The 21,372-nt window shown below is 59.4% G+C and overlaps 2 protein-coding genes across 7 annotated transcripts in view; both read right to left on the bottom strand.

Annotated features, from left to right (window-relative positions):
* The window catches only part of LLGL2 (LLGL scribble cell polarity complex component 2), a 30,964-nt gene extending 19,707 nt beyond the window's left edge, over positions 1-11,257 (bottom strand). For all 3 annotated transcript variants that reach the window (XM_081110735.1, XM_081110734.1, XM_081110736.1), the window contains exons 1-2: positions 11,039-11,257; positions 240-333 (exon numbers count right to left, since the gene is read on the bottom strand). In XM_081110735.1, coding sequence (XP_080966861.1) covers positions 240-314 — 75 coding nt within the window. In that variant the 5' untranslated portion in view covers positions 315-333; positions 11,039-11,257. The remainder of the gene's footprint in view (positions 1-239; positions 334-11,038) is intronic.
* A 947-nt stretch (positions 11,258-12,204) lies between these two features.
* Positions 12,205-20,087, bottom strand: TSEN54 (tRNA splicing endonuclease subunit 54). 4 transcript variants are annotated; one of them, XM_081110593.1, is made up of 11 exons: positions 19,520-20,087; positions 19,086-19,250; positions 18,916-18,979; positions 18,734-18,817; positions 18,309-18,407; positions 17,151-17,203; positions 15,605-15,706; positions 14,737-15,386; positions 13,621-13,681; positions 13,166-13,282; positions 12,205-12,719 (listed from the first exon to the last, which is right to left on the bottom strand). In XM_081110593.1, exons 4-11 carry the CDS (start codon positions 18,797-18,799, stop codon positions 12,569-12,571), a joined length of 1,299 nt encoding a protein of 432 aa, XP_080966719.1. In that variant the 5' UTR covers positions 18,800-18,817; positions 18,916-18,979; positions 19,086-19,250; positions 19,520-20,087; the 3' UTR covers positions 12,205-12,568. The 4 variants fall into 4 exon arrangements, with proteins under 4 accessions (XP_080966719.1, XP_080966720.1, XP_080966717.1 ...); XM_081110594.1 differs by lacking the exon at positions 19,520-20,087 and adding an exon at positions 19,377-19,453; XM_081110591.1 differs by lacking the exon at positions 19,520-20,087 and adding an exon at positions 19,377-19,449 and having other exon boundaries at positions 13,170-13,282.
* Between the last annotated feature and the right edge of the window lie 1,285 nt (positions 20,088-21,372).

The following is a 21,372-nucleotide window of genomic DNA, read 5'->3' as shown; positions in this document are numbered from 1 at the left end:
GGAAGAGGCAGGGTGATCTGCAGAGTCCCAACTTCTGGGCATCCCACTGCCCTTCCCAGGGAAAGCCCTCTAATCAAACCCCATTTGCAAGGTCAGATTCCCCTGAGGCATTGCGGGCAGTGCCCAGTAAGGACCTTCATCAAGCAAAGGCAACGCCAGCGCTCCCGCCCCAGCCTGCGGGAGGCTGAGAAGGTGGTGCTCACCTGAGCACCCGTGTCTCCTCGTTCCCGCTCCCTTACCTTGTTGAACTGGAAGAGGTCCCGCTTGAGCCTCTCCCGAGCAGGGTCATGTCCCGACCGCAGGAACCGCCTCATCTCGCTTGGCGTGCAGCCCCTGGAGAGAGAGAAGCTGCTGAGCGCCAGGGTGAGGCAGACACGCAGCCCAGGTCCAGCCCAGCAGGCGGCCGCCCCGGGCCAGGTCAGCTCCGCCGTCCTCGGCTTCCCCACGCTCCATCTGTGCCGGCCGTTCCCCTGGGAACCGGCGCTCCATACCCCGGGCCCGGGACTGGCTAATGTTCTAACGCTGCTCCTGGCCACCTGTGGCCTTGTAAACGCAGCCCAGAAGCTGGGGGAGGAAGCCATTTACCAGGCTTCATAGGAACAGGAGGCCCAGAGGTTAATTAGCTTAATTGTTAACCTGATTTCTGAAAAACCATAAAACTCCAGCTAAACAGAAAGGGAAACTTCCTAAGCCTCTCTCCCGGCCTGGGAGGTGGGACTGCGAAGGCTGACCAGCTGGGCTCCCACACCAGGTGGGGGCAGGGAGGGCCGGGCACAGCCTCTCAGGCAGCCAGCACACCTGGGCCTGGCCGCTCTGCCTTCCAACTTCAGGGAAGGCCTCGGCCACGCTGGGCTCAGGCTGCTCCCGGCCACTGCCGCCGGGAACCTGGGTGGGGGAGCGCGCAGAGCATGCAGTCAGGGGTGCTGGCCCCTCCCACCACACGCCTGGGACCCACGGTGGAGCTAGGTCTGTCCCACGAGGCTGCTGGGGTCTCCGTAGCTACAGCCCTGGCCCCAGGCTTCCCGACCTGACGGGGGTGCGCTCAGAAAGGCCCCCTTCCCACGGGCCCAAGTGAAGCTAATCAGAAACCAGCCCTGGACGCTGTCCGCCCACTGGAGAATGCCTTCCCGATCCAGGGGAAACTATTTCTGGATCATCCTGGGGGGAAGGGGGATCATCTGTGCTCCAGCTTCCGGCTTCCAGTAGCGGCCACCCACTGACCACAGGACACCAAGGTCTGTACTTGGAAACGCAGGAGCCCAGGCCCACCCCGCAGACACCATAAAGGGAAGGAAGCAGGGCCAGGAGCTCGCTCTGGGGGGCGGGGGTGTCCTATAGGAGAAGAAAGTGTCTAAGCCGAGACCTGAAGGATGCTATCCCCGAGGTTTCTGGCTTCTTGGGAAGTGACCAAAAAAATCAATCAACTTTGCATATGAAAGGACCCTGTGTGGTCAGACTCAGGGCTCCCTCTGAGGCCTGACCATGCTGGGAGAGGTCACCCCACTGGGTAGACACACACATCCAGGGGCATTCCAAGTGCCACCCCAACTGGGAAAAGGCAGACACCAGCCCTCAGAGCACCGTCACTTTCTGGGGACACCACAAAGGCCACCACTTGCGAGAGGGGGAGGGGTGGATATGAGAGGTTGTGCCTTCACATTTTGGGGGAGCCACAGCAGAGTGGGGAGCCCCGCTTCCCTTTGGAGCAGCAGGTAGTCGGGAAACTCCCAGGTGCCCACCTGACCCAAGGCCCTGAAGGAAATTCAGGGAACAAACCCCAGAAAGTTGAGGCTCCTGAAACTGGGAGTGAGCAGACTCCACCCCGGGGGCTGCAGCTTCAGCCTCGGGACAAACAGCTGAGCTGTGTCCTCAATTTCCAGCTGTGGGGGAGGCCCGGCAGTGGGCAGTGCGGGGGGAGGGCGCCCAAGCTCATAAATCGTCCACTGCGGGTCCTGGGGGTGCTCCCTCTCCCCTCTCAGGCCTAGGTCATGGTTCAGAAGTCAGAGGAAGCTGGGGGTGGGACCTGGAGGAGGGGTGTGGTTGCAGACTCCAGGGAGAGGCGGACCTGGGCTGACCTACAGAACCATGCAGGCCACGGGGTGGGGACAAGAGGACACAGGGCCCACAGGACCCACAGGCTCACGGCGAGGTGGAGGAGGTGCAGGTAGGAGGGAGGGAGACAGATGTGGGGCTGGGTGGGAGGTGGCCCCCCAGGAGGGCAGGGTGGACACTTCATCCATCCAAATGCCCTGGAGCACCTGCTGCCTCAGGCACTACACCAGACGCTTGCGTGTTATTTTTATTACTTTTTAACATTCTGCTTAAGTAATTTCTGCTCGCTGTTAAAAAAGCAAACAATCTCAAGGAGAAAAATCCTCCCGGAACCCCACCACCCAGGGCAGTGAGGAGGCCTGTGGGTACACGTCTGAGCAGCCCCCTCTTGGCACCCTGTGCGCTGTGAACACCTACTGAACCCAGACCCGGTGTTCCTTCACCGCCCTCGGGCTCCCTGGGGGTGAGTGGAAGATCCCCACCTGGCAGACGGGAAAAGACCAGAGGCCGGGCCGCTGGGCCAAGGTCACTGGAGAAACCAGCAGAACTTGGATTTGACCCCAGGTCTGGCGAACTCCCAAATCTCAGGGCTCCGGGAGGCAGCGAAGGATGGATATGACGGGGCAGATGCCTAGTGACACCCCTGCAGTTAAAAGGCACGGACACGTGTGCGCTGTCACGCCTACATGCCTTCCACTCGGAGCCAACCAAGCAGCTTGGGGGCTGGGGCCTGGCCGCTGCTTGTGGGGTGCTGATGAGGTCTGGCTGGGCAGGGCGGGGGGGTCCTGCATGGGGGCTGGGGCCCCACTGGCATGCATCTGCTCCTCAGTCCAGCCAACCCCTCAGTGCAGCTCCCAATACAGGAACAACTGCCCGGTCAAGGCTTGAGAACCGCCACCCCTTCTTTTTTTTTTTTTTTAAATATATTTTATTGATTTTTTACAGAGAGGAAGGGAGAGAGACAGAGAGTTAGAAACATCGATGAGAGAGAAACATCAATCAGCTGCCTCCTGCACATCTCCTACTGGGGATGTGCCCGCAACCCATGTACATGCCCTTCACCGGAATCGAACCTGGGACCCTTCAGTCCGCAGGCCGACGCTCTATCCACTGAGCCAAACCGGTTTCGGCCCGCCACCCCTTCTTGACCCACTGGGGCCCACCTTCAGTTCCACTCACCCAGACAAGCAGGCTCTCTGTAGAGAAGCTTCAGGAATCTGGGCCTGAGGTCCCTGGTGTGGACGGATCCTCCCTACTCAGTCCACTACTGGGGTTGGGGGCATAAGGGAGAGTCTGGGGCTTGGTGCCAATAGCCAGGGCTCAACCACCACAGCTCATCTCCACACTGGGTGGCCTCCCAAGGCAGCTCCTTGAGGCCCAGCGAGCTCGTCTGCAAAGAGGGGCGCACTCCCTCCCACACAGGTCTGCTGGGGGGAGTGGAGCAATGACAAATGCCGAGTGCCTGGCGCAGCGCTTGGCACGGAGCAGGCACTGTCCTGGGACTGGGGATCCAATAATGACAGACAGACAAGATCCCTTATGTCACCAAGCTTACAGCCTGGTGTAAGGGGAGAGTGTGATGACTCACAAGTTAGTCAGCGAGTGGTTTCGGGGTTGGCAAAAGAATAAGGGAAGATGCCAAGTAAGATAGAGCGACCACGGTTTTGTGGTCAGAAGGACTCAGCGGCCGGCCATTCCTGCACCTGGGCCCGTGCCTTCTGCCTGGGATGCCTCCCTCCCTCGTCTCTACTCAAATGTCCCTCCCCTGACATTCTCTCTCCTACTTCCCAGCTTTGCGTTCCTCCTCAGCACCGGTCACACCGGCCTAGTTTACTTACTGACCTTGTTTGTGACCTGTGTCTCCCTCCACAGGACACGCCTTCTCATTCCCGCTCGGGACTTTGGGCCCCTTTGGCCCTGGGCGCCCGCACGCAGCCTGAATGAATGAACGGAGGAGGGACTATCTCCACCCAGACCTGAATAATAGGAAGTGGCCAGCGAGGCAGAGGCAGACGCAGGGGCAGGGCGTGTCAGGCAGCCAGAACCAGCTAGCACGCTTCAGGAGGGTGAAGACAGGGAGGGGCCAGTGCAGGCAACAAGGAGATGAGGTGGGGGGGGGCCCTAGGGGGCGACAGCAGAGCTTCAGTGTGACTCCCCTGGAACCCGCTGACGGTCCTGGGCAGGGGCCTGATGTGGGCTGCCCGCCCCTCTCCCACACCACGTCCCCGACGCTTGGCCTGTGTCGACAGTCCATCTGCTCAGCCCCCACCCAGGGCCCATTCACTGTGGCTTCCGTGTTCCTGGCTGAAACAGCTTCTTGTCCTCCAAGCAGCACATCAAAGACCGCCTCCCAGATGCCCTCGCCGTCTGACCACGCTCACCCTCAGCACCTGACCACACCTTCTGCTGAAACCTCCGTGGACGGGGCACCCGTTCGGCTCTGAAAATACTCTCCTCGCTCCGCCGGGCTGGCCACTGAGCGATTGGCAAAAACCAGAAGCAACCTAAGTGGCCAACGGGGGCCGGGGAAGGTGCTGAGCGCCACGGAGGGCTGGCAGTCGCCAAGGACATGGAAGCCTGTGTGCAAAGTACCCGGGAGGCAGGTGGAATCTATTTAAAATGTCCACAGACATGGACAAGCCACTGGAAGGGCCATGGGATCGGTGCGTTTCCCTTCTGGTTTACCTGCCTCGCAGGCAGGTAGATAAGAGGGTCAAAGGGAGACAGGGACGCCCAGTGGTCAGGTGTGAGGTGGGTCCCTCCTGCTCTCTCGGGGCCTGGGTTCCTCTCCAGCCACGTTACACTGGACAGGGGAGGGGACACCCCTTTGGACACATGGCGCAGAGGCAGGGACAATACAGGCAGGTGGAACCATATGGGACCTTGGGCTCCAGGACCTCAAGGAGGACCTGGGATGCTGGCCACTTCAGTGCCCTTCCACCGTGAGGTATGTGGGGGCAAAGGTAAGTTCAGGAGCCCCCCAAGCTCAGGAGCCCCCAAGTCTGACGCCAAAGGGTCTGAGGCAAAGTCACTGGGCATGTAAGGAGCTCCAAGGACCCCGGCTTCCCGCACGGGGATGCTACCTGGCTACAGCACGACCCCTGAGAGGGGCTTCCTGAAAGAAACACCTTTTCCAACCCTGAACTTCTAAGGACTGCCAGCCGGCCCTCTGTCCCTCGCCGACCACACCCTGAGCTGCCTCCCTGCTCGGTGCCTTTGGGGTGGGCGCTCAGGGTTTAGGCCGGGCCACACGAGGCTTGCCGACCTGTGGCCGCCTCTCGCTCATTTTCTACACGGTCTGAGCCTGTGTGTGGAACTAGCCTGTGGGCAGCTGACCTGCGATTCCCTTCCACCCCCACTGCTCCGTGGGGAAGAATAGGGGAGCTGTCTGCTCAGCAACAGGCTAGCAAATTCACACCGAGTTCCCTACCCCCATCCTGTGTCCAGACCCTGCGCCTCAGGAGCTCGGAAGAGAGATCAGTTGAGGCAAAGAAGGAATCTGCGTGGGGGTGGCTTGTCTCAGGCCCCTACTAGAAGCAGCAGATCCCACTGTGCCCCGGGAAGAAAGAAGGCGGTTCCCGGACTGCTTGTCCCCCACTGGCATTGTTTGGGGTACCCGGGCTAATGGGTCCCCAGGAGACCGAGGCGTGGCCACGCTAAGCCAGCCCGCCTGCCCTGGAGGTGTGTGATGGGCCAGAGCCCCGGAGTTCCTTCCATACCCGGCAGTCCATTAATCTGCGGGAGAGGCGGCAGCAGCGGCAGGACTGAGCCTCTGGGGCTGAGCGAGAGCAGGCTGGGGGAGCCACACCGTGCCCGCCTGTGCAAGGGGTCTCCAGAAGCCACACAGGGAGTCCCGGGCTCTCCTCTCCCCCGGCCTGTGCGCCCACAGCCTGCTGCTGCCGGGAAGCTGCCCTTCCTGCCCCGACATCCTGTGTGCGGCCTGTGTGCGGCTGTGGCCCCGTCTGCGCCAGGTGTGAACACGCCCCTGCAACCTTCTATGGAGGGGAGAGGCGGGGCCGGGCTCTCCTGACTGGGGCAGCTGCTGACCCCTCCGGCCTGTCCATGCCAACTCAGATGCCCACGGCTGCTTTGCAAGCACCCATGTTACCCTGGGAACCCCAATCTCGCAGAGACACCAGGCAGCCCCTGGCCAGCAGCTTAGCAACCAAACCTCAGTGGAAAGGTCACCTCATGGAGGTGGGACTCAAAGAACACAGAAGAGGAGGGGGGACCCAGAGAGCTGTCGCCGCTGTCGCCGCTGCCGCCGCCACTGCTGTCAGGTGATAAAAGGGACGAGAGTAAACTATGGCCAGTTGCTACTGTAAGCACTTGACATGCATCATCTCATGCAACGCTTACAATTACTTGTGAAATGGCCAATTCCAAGAGCTACCAAGTCCAAGTCCAAGTCCCTGAACTCTGATGCGACTGCAAAACCCTCTGTTCAATTCAGGCCTCTCTCACAGGACAAAGGGACTGGCCAGCAGGAGTGTGGGTGGGACCGCCTGGGCTCAGCAGCCACCATCTGACCGGGCCCTCTCTAGCTGGATCCAGGTCAGCTGCCACCACCCTCCCAATATCCATCCTACGGAGCCACAGGCCAGTCTCACTCAGCAAGGGCCCTGCCCGCCTGCCCTGCCCTGCCCGCAGCTTTGAGGCTCCTCTTCCAGGGCTCCCCTCCCCAGCCTGGCTGTGAGGATGGGTGGGAAGTCGGAGTGCATGCGGCACCACCCCCATCACCGTTCTGGGGGCCTCAGTCCCCTTCTGCAATCCAACATCAGACTCTCTCCAGGAAGTGATGGATGGATGTGGCCAAGCACAAGGAAGGGAAAAGCCACCCTGGGAGAAGGTGGACAACTAGTCTGGGTGGAAGTGGGTAGGCTGCCTGGTTCCTCCTATCCAGCCCCATTGCACAGCCTCCTACTTGCCTCAGAAACTGAGCTGTTGTCCTAAGGCAGTGGTCGGCAAGCTCATTAGTCAACAGAGCCAAATATCAACAGTACAACGATTGAAATTTCTTTTGAGAGCCAAATTTTTTAAACTTAAACTATATAGGTAGGTACATTGTTATTAACTTAATTAGGGTACTCCTAAGGCTGGCCTTTGCTAAAACGTCCTCTATCTGATTGAGGTATGTTCGCTGAGGTCGACCCCTTCCACCTCTCCCATCCACACTCGTCTTGTATACTTGTTTCAGATAGACGAGTGTGGATGGAAGAGGTGGAAGGGGTCGACCTCAGTGAACGTACCTCAAAACAATGTTCCTCCCCCGAGCTGCGTCTCCTGTCGCCTGACTGACACCCCCCACTTCTTCTAACGCCACTTCTTCAAAATAGACTTGCCGAGGCTGAAAACCACGAAGTTTCAATAGCACTGTACGTGTGTGCCTGCACGTGGTATTCTGTGGAAGAGCCACACTCAAGGGGCCAAAGAGCCGCACGTGGCTCGCGAGCCCCTGTTTGCCAACCACTGTCCTAAGGAGCTTCTAGAAGATGCCAGCTCCAGGAGGAAGGGACTGTGCCTGTGCTGTGCATGGTTGTATCCCCAGGGCTCAGTGCCCTGCCTTTTGAAAGACATCCACGTTTTACTTAAAGGATTCCGTCACCCCTGCCCATCTGTGCTCAACTGTGACCTCGTCAAGGCCCATCCTGCCCACCTTTTAGACTGCAACCTGCCCCCACCATAGGCAACGTCCTATCCCTTGCTGCTCTGTAGCTCATATCACCTTTTAACAGATTATTTATTACTTACACTCGTTTCTGTCGCTAGAGCTCTCCACCCTTTAGCATGTGAATCCTGTGATAACAAAGATCTTTGCCTTCTGTAAGGCTAGTGCGCAGTGTCTAAATCACACCGTACACACAGAGGTACCAGTAAATACTTTTGAATGAATGAATGAATGAATGTACAGCCAGGGCTGCATGGGGACCAACTAGGCAAAGCTCTTCTCCAAGAAGGAGCTACTAACCCCAAAGAACACTGTGTTGGGGCACCAGAGGGTCCCTCAGGGAACTTCCCCACCCTGTTGTCAAGTCTCTGGCCAGGGCCATGTGGACATCATGCCAGGCATCCTGCTGGGGACACTTTTGTGGCTCTGCCTCAGTCCGAGGCTCCAGGACACCCAGCTCCTTGGCAAGGAGAATCCAACAGTATCATTACTTATAAGAGTCCAACAGTCCTGTACCCACAGGTCCCTTTCATCAAACCCTGGTAACACAGGTGTTTCCACATAGGCTCCGGTCACTGCTGAATTCCTTAAAGGTAGAGTCAGGTCCCTAGCAGCTTCCCCGTCTCCACGCCCAGAGGAGCCTCTCCTAGCTCAAGAATTCACTGTGGTTCCTGGGAAGGGGAAGGAGTGAGGTGACTTTTCAAAGGACCAGTTTCCCCTGAGAGGCAGGGCAGGAAGGGAAGGTCACACCAAAGAGAGCTGGGCAAAGCCCCGTGGTGACAGCAAGGGAAGGGGGTCTCCTGGGGAGCCGTGGGAGCCAGGGCTGGGGAAGGGCAGCAGTACCAGTGGCCCCATGCTGCTCAGAGCAGCTAACCCAGGAGTAGGGACCCCCGACCCTCCACCCCAACTCAGGTGTCTCAGCAGCTGCTTCCAACACATGTGGGTGGGCCAGGAAGGCTGAGTAACCCTTTAGGCAGCTCACAGTGCTCCTGGAGACTCTTGCCCCGGATGCTAAATGTCTCCAATGGGGTAGAACGGGGGGGTCACAGAGGCTCCGAACTCTCCAGCTCCATGCACCACTCTCTCCTAGGAAGAGGGTCCTGGGGCCAGGAACTCATTCCCTAACTAAGGTTGAAAGAAAGCATGCTGGAGTGCTGGAGTGCTCAGAAAATCTCAATGACAACAGAGCAGCCCAGGAATGTGCTCCCCTCCCCCAACAGGGTGCAGAATGTCTCCAGCCAAGCCCTCCCCTGAGCAGAAAGCAGAGCAGATCAGATTCTACAACCCCCCCGCCCCAATAGGCCCCCAGCTGGGGTCTGGCCATGGGGCCTCTTCTGGCTCAGCCAAGGAGCCGGAGAATTACAACGGGCCACTGGAATATGAGTGAGGTTAGGACAGGCCACTGCCCTCTCCCACCCTCATTTTAAAAGCTCTGGCCTCCAGAGGTTCTCAGAAACCATGCCCCCCCCGCCCCCCCCCCGGCTGAAATTTGGACAGAGAAACCAGAGTCCCTCACAATCCATCAGGCAAATCCAACAGGTCCAGGCATCTGCCAAGGCCCACGAGGAACCAGGGCTTTCACGCTTCGTGGAGATGCTAAGACACACCCTCACCTGGCTCGGGCGCTGTGCCAGGCCCCACGTGTTTGGGACATTTCTCATCCATTCATCAACATCTGTAAAGCCAGGCTCAGCGGAGGCTGGGGATGGTTAACTGGCCGAGCCAGAGTCAGGCAGCAAGACACGGGCTAGGCACCATTTAAACTTACGCCTGCGTGTAAAGGACACTACAGTACTTCACAAACACTGTGTCTGAGGAAAGACTGAGGCGAGAGGGATACGTTTTACCCTCCTATACTTTCTGAAACGGTTCATGTCCCCCACAATGGGCACCTGTTACCGTTTTATTTTTTAAACCAATAGGGGTCATTGGGAATTATGGTTGTTTTCCTTTTAATGCTATTGTGTATTAAGAAGTAACTAAGTTATTAAAATTACCTTAATCTGCCACCAAAGGGGACAGTCCATTGCCTCAGCGAGGAGCACAGTAGGGCTGCAGAATGACCCCAGGCCCTGGAAACACCGTCCAGCGGCCCCTACAGAGACTGGCCCCTTCTAACTTCTGAGCAGAGGAGCCAGCCCTGGTCAGAGCCCCCAGAGCCAGGTGAGTCCTGACTGCTGTAGGCAGGCACTGCGGGCGGCTCACTAAGGAAACCCAACCTGGATCCCCTGCCCATACAACACAGACCATCTCCCAGGGCCTTCCCCTACCTCAGTTCTCACAGACCCGCCGGTCTTCCTCAAAGGCCACTTCTCACCTTGGAGCCTGCTACTTCCCACCTGGGGTTTCCCCGGCTCCCAGACCTCTCATCTGCGCCCAGCTGATTCTGAGTCCCCCCTGCAGCCTTGAGTTGTGAACTTGCAGAAGGTCCCTAGAGCCCAGGTTATGCCTCCCTGCATCTGGCAAATGGATCCCCAGGGGAAGGGGCCGAGTGAAGCCCCACCCGCCTCCCCCAAAGCTCACCTGCGTCAGGTGAACGCCTCAGGGGACCACACCGGGCTCTCCTGTTACAGTCAGTTGTCCCACAGCCAAAGCTCAATGTGTCTACCGGCCGTCCGGCCGCAGCAAGCCAAGAGCAAACTGTGCACACTTTCTTTGGTAAGTCGGACATTGTCGCTCCTCGCCAAGTCCAACGTTCCACAGCGCAACCCCACGCCCGTCGTCGTGGGAAACAGAGGCGAGGTGTCCGTACTGTCCCCTAAAGGTGCCCAAAGCCACCAGGCAGAGAGAGGCCCAGAGACCTCAGTCCCTCCCGCGGGCTTCCTGCGTCCGGGGATTAGGAGGCACAAAGGGCCGCCGGGGAGAGGGCCCAGATGGCAGCGACGGGGCTAAGCCGCCGCCGCTCGCGGAGAGAGGCCACCGGCGACGCGCGTCGCCGGCCTTCGCGGCCAGACCCCTTGCACGTGGGGGTCCAGGCCCGGGGACTCCGCTCGCGGTGACCCTCGCACTCGGCCGGGCGGGGCACCTGTCTGCCCGCTCCCCAAAGCCAACACTATTGTGCAAACTCTAAACCCAAATTCTGTAATCGCGGGCGCGCCCGGGAGAGAGCGATTCCCGGTGGCACTTTCTGCGGGTGATTTCTCCCAGACCGGCGGAGCGACGGGACCCGGGGAGAGGCAGGCGGACCCGGGCCCAGCCCTCCCCGCCCCGCCCCGCCCGGGAAGCCCGGGGTCCCGGCCCTCCCGAGCCCTGACGCCCCGAGTGGCGGGCGCCCCGAGGGGGCGGGCCCGGCTAGGTGGGCCCGGGCCCGCGCCTCACCTGGAACCCCAGGCCGGCCCCCGGCCGAGGCCTCCGTGTCTCCGAGCGCCCGCTTTAGGCTCCGCTCGCTCCGCCGCGGGCCCACGGGTCGTTGGGCGGCAGCCTCCTTCCTGCTCACCTCCGGCGCGGCGGGAGGGGCGGAGCCGCCTCTATTTACATAAAGGGCGAGCCGGCGGGGCCGCGGAACCCGGAGCGCCGGGCCCGCCCCGCCCCCTCCCCTGCGCCGGGGGGCGGGGGCGCAGCGCGGGCGCTCTCCGGGGGCGGGGACCGCGCTCGGACCAATCCGCGGCCCCGGACGGGGCGAAGGCGGGGCCTCATCCGCGTGAATATGCACGAGGCGCCGCGGCCCCGCCCCCGGCCTCACCTGCGCGTACCTGGTCGCAGGTTGGCCGCGCCCTGTGTCCCGCCGCCTACCCGGGAAGAAATAGTTCCCGGAATGCGCAGCGGCCAGAACCGCCCCGCCGGCCCGACTGCGGGGAGCCGTCCCTCCCACCCCGTCCCGGGCGCTGAGGGTGGGGCGTCGCCGCCCGGCTCCTGCTGAGCGCGCCCTGCCCAAGCCGAGAGGGTGACCCCCGGGTACAGGGCCAGGTTTCGGGGCCCAAGAGCGAGGTGGCATGAGGACGGGGGCGTCGCCGCGAAGCGCCTCCCCTCGGGGCGGGGTCCGAGCCTGGACTCCCCGCCTCCGAGGCGCTGCTTTGGCCGGCGCCCGAGGCCCCGAGGGACCGCAACAGGGACGAGAGGTTTTAGCCCGACGAAGGGGGTTGGAGCAAGAGAGGCGGGAGCGTAAGGGGCGCGGGGGCCGGGCCGAGGCGTGTATGGCGGGCGCCACGGCACAACACAGAGTGACTAGGGTTCGAACCACGCCGACCTGGCGCCTCTCGGCCAGCCTTCCACCGGACCGGCTGCGTCCAGGGAAAGGCCGGTGGAGTGCCGCTTCCCTCCCTGGACTACTTTGCAGAGAGGTGGACGGGAGGTCCGTGACTTCTCATCCCTGCAGGTGTGGGTCGCGGCCTTCTCTCAGCTCCCACAACAGAAAAAGCGCTCTCAGTGGGTGGGCAAAGCAGAGGCCGGGACCGGGGTCCAGTTGAAGGACAACGGGGTGGGGGTGGGGTCCGCGCACCCATCCCGGGGCTGGGGGACTTGTGCAGTATATGGAGCCACAGAAGAAAAAGGATCTATTTTTTTAATGGCTATGGCTTTTGGCTTTATCGCATGAAGCAGGCACCCTCTCGTTTCAAGGCACAGAGTCCTCTTCTGCCCCACCGCGCTGGGTCTCTAGAGTCCAGTGCTGAGCTCCAAGGACATCACTGCAAGGCAGCAGCGGCCGTCCTGGGGCTTGGAAGCGCTGCAGCAGCCAGGGAGGGGGCTCAGCGTGGCTCTTCTGCAAGCGTCAGATACCCAGGGCCAAGGCCCAGACTAGCTAGCCCCTGCAGCTACAGGGTGTAGGAGGCAGCTGAGATGGTCCCTGAGAGTAGGCAGTCCAAGCCCCTCCATCCCCCCTAAGCAGGCCCCTGGCCCTGCCAGAGCTGGTCAGTGTCCCAGATCCCTGGGCAGTGTGAAGTCCCTGAAGCTGTAGAAGGAGAGATCTCCATGATCCACCAGGGCAAATATCAGAGGAACATTCCCGCTCTGGTAGGACAGCCGCTTGAGAGTGCAGAGGTCTGGGACTGGCTCATCAAATCTGCAGGGATAAAAGTTAGACTGAGACCTGGATATAGCCCACCCACAGGCTTTGAGACCCCCGCCCTCTGGCTCCCAGGGAAGGAAGACTAAGAGTTGGGGGAGCAGGAAGACTGGGCCCTGGGCTCTCCTCTCTGCAAACTGCATGGCTAAGTTCAAGAGAAACCCTGAGTCCTGGTTGGGTGAGGGGGCTAGGGAGAGAGGTTCTCACTGAGCGAGCTCAGCACCGACATGGCATAGGAGAGACTGTCTGAAAATGCCAGGAATGAGGGCTGGGGACTGGGAATCTTGGGTTCCCACAGCACAAACAGGCTGTGTGGCCTCACTTCAGTTACATAATCTCTCTGGACCTTTCAGGGGCTGGCAAACTGGTCAGGGGCTGAAGAGGTCCACTTGGGGTTTATAGAACTAGCAGCAGCCAGGGAACAGTGCTTGCTGATCTCATACCCACTGATGCACATCCGGGCGTAGGGCTTGCCAGGGTTATTCTTTCGGAACGTGGCCACAGCGTCAGCCTGGTAGACATCAAAGCTGATCTCCAAGCCCCCAGGCTTCTCCGGCAGCCTGAGAACAGAGTGAGAAGCTTTAGGGACTCTCCTGCTCCACCTTTTCTTCCCACACCACCAGTTTCCGGAAGCCGCCTGTCCAGGGGAACTGGGGTCCTGCCGTGAGGTGCCACTTGAGGGGCAGGGGGAGGCTCAACTGCCTATCTCAGAACCCTAGGGATAAATCCACCTCTTGTCTCTCACTCCTCCCGCTCCCCTAGACACAAGGATATTAGCCAGGTTGGGGGTCCCTGGAATGATCCCCCAGCTCATACCCAACTTTAGGAGTTAAATCCCAGCTGCCAACTCCTGCTGGCAGCCAAAGTTCTGTGGAGACAGGCACTACCGGAAACTCACCGGGCACCTCCATCAGCGAGGTGTGTCGTCTGCAGCACAGAGATATGTTGAAGGACTGTGGCTGTAAGGACAGGGAACGTAAGTTGTTGGGGAGCGCAGTCATCTACAGACTCCCCTGACATTTCTCAATCTGCCATCTAGTTTAGGGTTCCCAGATTTAAAGTATAGGTATATCCCATGTTGTTTATCTGAAATATAACATCGTTCGACCCTAATCTAGTTACATGTAATCTACCATGTTCCCCTAAGGGTTGTAAGTAGCTCTGAATCCGTTAATACTGTTCTTGCCCTGTTACAGTGATTTTTCAACCGTTTCCAACTCATGGCACACATTAACTACTAAAATTCTGCCGCACACCAAAAAATACATTCTTTTGCTGAGCTGGCAAAAAAAGGTGTAATTTTGATTCATTCATACCAGATGGCTATTGTTGTGTTGGCTGTTGTCATTTTTTATTTGACAATCTAAGGAAAGAGAGGTCAGTGCCCATGACTAGTCAGATATTGCATGTTTAAAAAATCTTTGCACTGGTGAGGTAGCTCAGTTGGTTAGAGCATCAACCCAATACACCAAGGTTTCAGGTTCAATCCCTGGTCAAGGCTCATAAAAGAGTCAACCAGTGAATGCATAAATAAGTGAAACAAATCAATGTTTCTTCCTCTCTCTAAAGTAAAGTAAAAATTTTTGGGGCACACGGGCTGGAAATCACTGCCCTATTAGTTCCGTTCCTAACACTGCAGGGCATACAATGAACTTCCTCTCATTTGGCCAACATATCACCTCCTTGTTTCCCTCTAACAGCGGAGGGAGAATGGGATCACAGCGACTTGGTGGCAGAGCCATCCACATGCATCTTGCATATGACATTAAGGACATGGTCATGTTTCCATTTTTGTCCTCCGGCACTGATGCACCACCTCTGAACCTTCCCACACGGGTCCTTTTGCTGCTTTCCAGAACAGGCTGTCCCTGAGGGTTCCACTTCCCGGAACAGCTCTCTCCTCCCTCATCTTTCTTAAGCCTCAGTCAGTCGTGTTCAATCCATGCCTGTTCAAAGTCGGGTGATTTCTTAGCTGCCAGTGGCCTCTGGGGCTAAAAGCAGGGTGAGGCAGTACCTGGGGAGTCTGCCTGGCTGGGACTCAGCAAGGGGGTGACAGGCTGGTCCCACAGGTGTTGGGGGCGGCTCTGGGGGGTCTGCAGGCGCCGTCTCTGCAGCAGCTGTTTGTACTCCTGCCAGCTGGCGCAGCGCTGCACCTCGGGGTCCGCGTTTACATCCTCCCGCAAGTGCTGGGCCTCTGCCTGTTGCTCCCGCTCACGCTCACGTCTGGAGAGCTTCTCCTTCCGCTGGTTCAGCTTCAGGCACCAGGACTCAGCGTCTGTCTCCCGCCCTGCGACATTGGCCGGGAGCAGCTCTGGGGCTGGGGCAAGCAGGAGGGTGTGGCGACTATCTGTGGCCATGTTGGGGAAGGAGATCTGCTCAAAGTTCCAGCGTGGCTTCCGAGTCCCCTTGACCCCATTCTCCACTTGGCCACTTTCCTGGCGGCATCCCACCACCTCCCTGGCCAGGCCAGGGCAGGGCTCCGGGGAACCCAAAGGCTGAAAGAGGCCCACTGGGCCCTTTACAGGGCTTGACTCCTGGGGTTTCTCCTCGGGGCATCGGCTGTTCTGGTTGTGGGAAGGTGGGACAGAGGTTCCCAGGCTCTCGGGTGTCCCATCCACTCCCTGTAGGGGTTTCTCCAGGGTCTTGGGCTTCTTACTGATGGACCTGAGGGATGAGGGGAGGAAACGCAGCACATCCGCTCCTGGTTGCTGAGGTGCACACGTCCCACGCGTGCCCCACTGCCTCCCGGAGCCTACACATGAGCCGCCCAAGTCCAGCTCCTAAACCCACCTATGCATTCTCCAAGATCCCAAACACCAGCACTCTCTGAACAGCTCGGCCCCTCAGAGCTCCCTGGGTGGTGGCCGTGTGGGGAGCATTACCAAGAGCTGGAGCTCCTCCTCTTCCTCTTGCCAGTCCCATCCTCCAAGCGCTGGGCACTGCTGTCCAAGTTCAGCTGCCTCTCATACGGGGACAGGATGGAGCTGTGGGATAAGAATGACCAAGCAACAGACCCACCTTCTCAGCCTGGTGCTCCCCGTGGAGTTTGAAAGGGGCTGGCCCAGCACACAAGTCAGTGGGCCAGGGTCAGAGCCACATCCAAGGACTAAGCCCCAGGCAGATCTGCCCACAGGGTACACAGGGGTGGCCAGAGGGGCCTGCCCAGGCCTCTGGGTCTCACCAATGGCACCTGTGAACAGGGGCTCCCTGGAACCAGGGCTCCTGCAGAGCCAGCAGTAAGTGATTAATCACCGGTGAGAAAAACAAGGACGAGAAAAATACAGAAAATAAAAATGGAAATCAAACCCGAGGATACCACTGTACCATTGTTGTTTCTTATAAACACCATACCGACTCCATATTTGTTTTTTTCTAACCAAAATGAGATACTGCTCTGTTATATTTTGTTTCAGTCAATAATAATATGGACATGGTTCCTTATCCCTATAGCATTCTTCCCTGCCATTTTTTTGATAGCTTACAGACTGCACTATCCAATATGGTAACTACTAGACATAAATAACTAAGTTAAACTTAAATCCATTAAAGTTAAATAAAATTAAAAATTCAGTTGCACAAGCCACATATACCGGACAGTATAAACAGAACGCTTTCATCACCACAGAAAGTTCAGTGGGCAGTGCTGGTCTAAGGGATACACTAATCGGTGTGACCACGCCCTCTGTGTTGCACTCACAGGATGTTTCCAAGTTCACTGGTTTTGTAAAGTGGTGTTTTGTGTAAGGTCCCCACCAAACGCAAGCGATGCGGGGCAGTGCTTTTGCTCTCGGCTATTCCTCAGCAACGAGCACAAGGGCTGGCACCCGGTAAGTAGTTAACAAATATTGTTGACGGAATGGATGATCTTAGGATATATTCCAATCCCAGAAATTAAAGCTCTGCTCTAGAGCGTTCGTGACCTGCTGGGAAACCGCAAAGGCTGTACCAATTTCCACTCTAGGTCTGAAGGTCTCTGTGGCTCTCGGCAATGCTGCATTACCTTCAGAGGCCCCAGAAGGAAGGAGCATCTAATCTAGCAACAGGAATGTTAAACTACTCAACTGCTCATCCTCACTTGGTCCTGCACTCATGTCTGCGCTCAGCAAATCTGCTTGCACACCTACTAAGTGCCAGGCTCTGTTCTGGTAACCATCTCCATGCTCACCGTGAACGGCAGGTGCTCAGTCATCTGTGGAGTGAACAGGCTGAAGATGGGGTTCAGTGTGATAACCCAGGATACGCTGCAATGACCTTGGTTATCCCAACATGCCTCTCAATAAGCATCTCCAGCAGAAGCCCCAGCCCGTGTCCAAGAGCTGCAGCTCCAGCCAAGGACTCCAGGTAAGCAGAGGCCACTTTCTACTTTGGGGATAGTCACCCAGGCCCCAGGACTGGAACAAACCAGAGGGAAATGGAACAGGGACTTACCTTGGTTGGAACCGTCGAACCACATAGCCCAGTCTCTTCAGGTGGCTGAAGACCTCGAAAGAAAAAAAAAGTAAAGGTTCTGTGTCCTTTATAAAATACCACCTAGTTTCTCCAGACAGAAGCCCCCCCCGTCCCCATTCCAAACCTGGGAACTGGCTGGACCACACTCCATTATAAACACCCTCCCCAAACTAAGATCTCAGTATGAATGAATTCCTGGCTCTTGCTTACCTTACTTGGCAAAAATTACACATAGCAGTTTCTTGATTTAAATGCAAATCTCAAAAAGCTGATAGCTGATGGGCCAGGCAAAGAACTATGCTGTAAAATTTTTTGATACTAAAGCTGACCGAGTGGAGTTCCTGACTACAATGTGTACAAGAAAATGGCAGAAGGTGGGGCACACCCCACTCCTCTCTCCAGACAAGCTCATCCTCCTGTCCCCATAGCCACATCAGAGAGCTGTATGCAGGAACCTCCCCCATCTTGCTGGATCTCTCAGCAGTCTGCAGCACAATTGACAACTTCTTCCTTGAAAGACCTCTCTTGGCTTCTGTGATGCCACCCCTGCTGGTTTTTCTCCTGCATTGCTAGACACCCTTCAGTCTCTGTTCCTGGTCTCTCATCTTACCCCTGACCTCCTCATGTACCCTGGGTCTCAGAAGCAGCCCTCCACTCTGGCCACACACTCATACAGCCCCCTGGTTTTAAATACCCTCCATGTGCTGCCCAGCTGGCGTGGCTCAGTGGTTGAACCATGAGACCAGGTTTCAATTCCACACCCCGCCCCCCCACCTTGCAGGCTCTATTCCCAGTAGGAGAATGCAGGAGGCAGCTGATCAATGATTCTCGCTCATCACTGATATTTCTCTCTCTCTCCCTCTCCCTTCCTCTTTGAAATCATTTTTTTTTAAAGTATAAGTACCATCATGTGCTCATGATGTCCACACTTATGTGTCTCCCCCCTGTGTCTTCTTCCTAGCACTCAGTTCTGTGGCGTCAACCTTCCTTTTGATGCCGATTATTCATGGCCACCACTAGGATGTCAGCACCATGGCAGCAGCGCCCGTGCCTGTCTCACAGCCCCAGCACATGGCTCCGTGGCTAGCACCTCGTAGGCACTTGTAAATACTAACTCAGTGGGTGGGTGGCAGATACCTGATACTGCAGGAAAGTCACCGTGCCCTCCGTCAGCAGCAGCTGGTAGGCCTCCTGGATAGACAAGGGCAGGTCTTCATGGAAGAGTTGGATGGAGCCCTGGAAGTGGGGCCAACAGCTCAACTTGTAAGCCCTCCTGCAGCGGCACAGCCAATGGAGCAACTTCCTGACTCTAATATCTGTGCGGCTCCCTCCCACCTCGCCCAGCATCACAGCGTGAACGCTGTCAACCAGGAAGTGGGGAGCAGCAGCAACACTAACATGCACGGGACCCCTGCTTCCTGCGCGGTCTTCTGCTCTAGAAGGCAGACTGCAAGCTCCCTGAATCCTCAGTCGTGTGTACTTTTTCTCCAAAAAGCAAAACACATGCTCTTCCGGTTCCCCGGTCCCAACCCCCTTCCCCGCCGTCCCGGGGCCCCACTCACACACTCCAGCAAGTACAACGCCTCCTCGGGGTGCAGCCGCTGCCGGCCCTGCTCCGAGAAGCCCATGGTCTGCCAGAATTTGCCCTGTGCGGGACCCACCGCGCATGTCACCACGGAGCCGGGAGGGAAGGGAAGGGGAGGGAAGGGGAGGCAGTTCCCCGCTCCTGAACACCGCCGCTCACCGCCGGAGTCTTCAACTCCACGAACCCCTCTTCCGGTCTCCATTCGGCGGCCACCAAACTGCCCCTGGCAAAGGGTGGGTCTCAGTCTACGGGGAAGTCCACCCGGCCCGTCCGGCCCCCGCGCACCTGCCCCGCCCCCGGCCCGGCCCGGCCCGCCCCGCTCCGCTCACAGGCGCTCCACGCGCTCCTCCGCCAGCAACTGCCAGAGCTCCGCGCGGCACAGGCGCAGCCGCTCGGCCTGGGCCGCCGAGCCGTCGGGGAGGAAGTCCTTGGGGCCGTGCGAGCGCTGGGGCAGCTTCTGGGGCCGCGCGCGGGCGGCCAGGAGTTCCCGGGCACTGGGGCGAGAGGGACGCGGGTCAGAGCCGCGCGTCGGGGACGCCCGCTCCCGCCCGGAACCCCCGTCCCCTGCCCCGCGCCCACCCCACGGTCCCGTGAGTCCCCCAAGCCGGGCCGCGCTGCACCTGAGCACGCGCCCCGCAGGAACCTCAATAGTTGCGGGTTCTGGTTCGGGCTCCATCGGGCCGCCGCCTGCGCCTGCGCGCGCCCCGCCCAGGCTCCGCCCACCGCCGGGGCTCCGCGCGGCCCTAGCGCCGGCCGGTCGTACCTCCGCGCCGCGGGTCTCCTGTTCCACCCGCGGCACCCCGCCTTCCCTGCTATCCATCCCGGCTCCCCGCGCAAACTTGTGCCTCGACTCCGGGGCAGAGCGCGGCCGGTTTCTGGATGTGCAGGAGCTTCCCTCGGCCGTCCCTAGCCCTCCTCTGGGCTCCTCTCTAGTAAGACGTGAGGAACGTGGCGTCTGAAAGTGCAGTAGGAAGAGTCAAAGCCGTGACCCTCCTCTCCGCAGTCCGGGGCTGCTTTAGTCCCCACCATCTGGCGGGACAAGGACGGGAAAAAAGGGGGTTTAGAGAAGGGAGAGCGGTGGGTTCCCCAATTCCGGCTTCGCAAACTGAAGGCCGCCGGGGGCTGTTAGGTGCGGGCTGGGTGAGCTCGGGTGTCCTTCGGGGTCTTCCGTTAGGTCCCTTCTGAGGGGCTTGGAAGCCGGGTTTCAAGAGCCCAGGGGGCGGGAGGCGCTGTCCAGCCCGCGATGGTGCTGAAGCGCCACCCCAGTCTGTCATTAGCACCTCCTCGAGGCTGGGGTCCACCCCGCCGCCACCGTGGGCCGCTCCAATACCGTCCGCTAGGTGGCACCATTGCTCCGATCAGCCCGTGGATCGACGACTCCGAAGGCGGGTTGAGGTCACTGCGGGAGTCCGGGGAAGGGCGAGGGGCGAAGAGCAAGGGGGGCTTCCCCAGGGAGGCTCCCCAAGTGGGGTCCCCGGTTTCCAGACTCCACATCACGTCCACTGTCCCACCCAGTCACACAGCTTTCGGCCTAAACTCGAGCCCCAGGTCGCCCGGGCTCCGCCACTGGAACTCAGGGACGCGAGCTCTCCCCCCTCAACAGTCTCCGCTGCACCTGGGCGCATGCGCTGACCCGCCAGCTTCTCGGCTCCGCAGAAGCGCGATGGGGGTGGGGCCTGGCGCGGGTAGGGGCGGGGCCGCAGGCGCTGACTGACAGCCCGATTGCGCGGCCGGGACGGTCCCTCCGCTCCCGATCCGGCGGGAGGGACGGGGGAGGGGCGGGATTTCCTGCGGGAGGCGCCGAGCCGGCCTTGGAAAAGGAGGAGGAGAAAGGGGCTAAGGGGGGCCGTGGGAGCCACCGTCCAGAGTGCCCGGGACCGCGCGGGGCCAGGCGGACCCCCGGCGGGGCGGCCGGGAAAGGTGAGACTGCGTGGCCCGCGCCGGGGGGCAGTAACCTGGAGGGCGGGCACAAACTAACTTTTCCTGCGGGATCAGCGGGTGCCTCCGTCTCTTTGCTCCTTCCGTCCTCCTTCGCGCCTCCTTATTTCGTCCTCCCGCATCAATCGCTCCGGCGCTGGTCCCAATCCGTCCCTCCCGCCGCTTTGTTCCCCAGGTCGGCCTGGGTTGGGTTGGGGTTGGGGGTTTGCGCGGCGCTGGGCGGGCATTCCGGGGGGCGGGGGAGCCTGCCCGACCCCAGGCACTGCCAGGGGCGCCCTCCCTCCATGTCGGCCGCGGGCCATCAGAGGGAGTGCCATCAGAGGGAGTGCCATCTGGTTAGGGCTTGGGACGTTTTGGGACTGAGGGTTCCCAGCCAGAGCCCCAGGCCTGCCCGGGTATCATGCCGGTGTCATGCCGCAGGACTCGGGCAGCAAATTCGTGGCCACTGAGGAACTGACGTAAGCTTTCCTGCAGTGAAGTTGGGGCTCTGAGCCTCAGGTTCAGGCTTGGGGGGCCAGGCAGCCCCGTTTGCCAGCAGTGCCCCAGCTCTGGTCTCTGTTCTTTGCCCAGCTGCTTCTCCAACCCGCACAAGGCGTGAGGATAGGTCAGCAACAGGTGCTGTGAAATCTCCCTGCCCGAGAAGCAGCCCCCCGCCAGAAATGGGGGGCCCATCAGCTC

This window comes from Myotis nattereri (genome assembly GCF_964212035.1).
Source record: "Myotis nattereri genome assembly, chromosome: 16".
NCBI classification, from domain to species: domain Eukaryota; kingdom Metazoa; phylum Chordata; class Mammalia; order Chiroptera; family Vespertilionidae; genus Myotis; species Myotis nattereri.
The sequence above is the reverse complement of the archived record's forward strand: the minus strand, read 5'-3'. Positions and strand labels throughout refer to the sequence as shown.

Bases quoted from the DNA above. Each gene is read 5' to 3' on its own strand.
- TSEN54 (XM_081110594.1), bottom strand. From the start codon at position 19,432: ATGGAGCCCGAACCAGAACCCGCAACTATTGAGGTTCCTGCGGGGCGC. The intron at 18,818-18,915 runs GTGAGCGGCGGT...GGTCCCGCACAG, and splicing joins TGGAGTTGAAGACTCCGGCG to GGCAAATTCTGGCAGACCAT. The intron at 15,387-15,604 runs GTAATGCTCCCC...CTCATCCCTCAG, and splicing joins AGGAGGAGCTCCAGCTCTTG to GTCCATCAGTAAGAAGCCCA.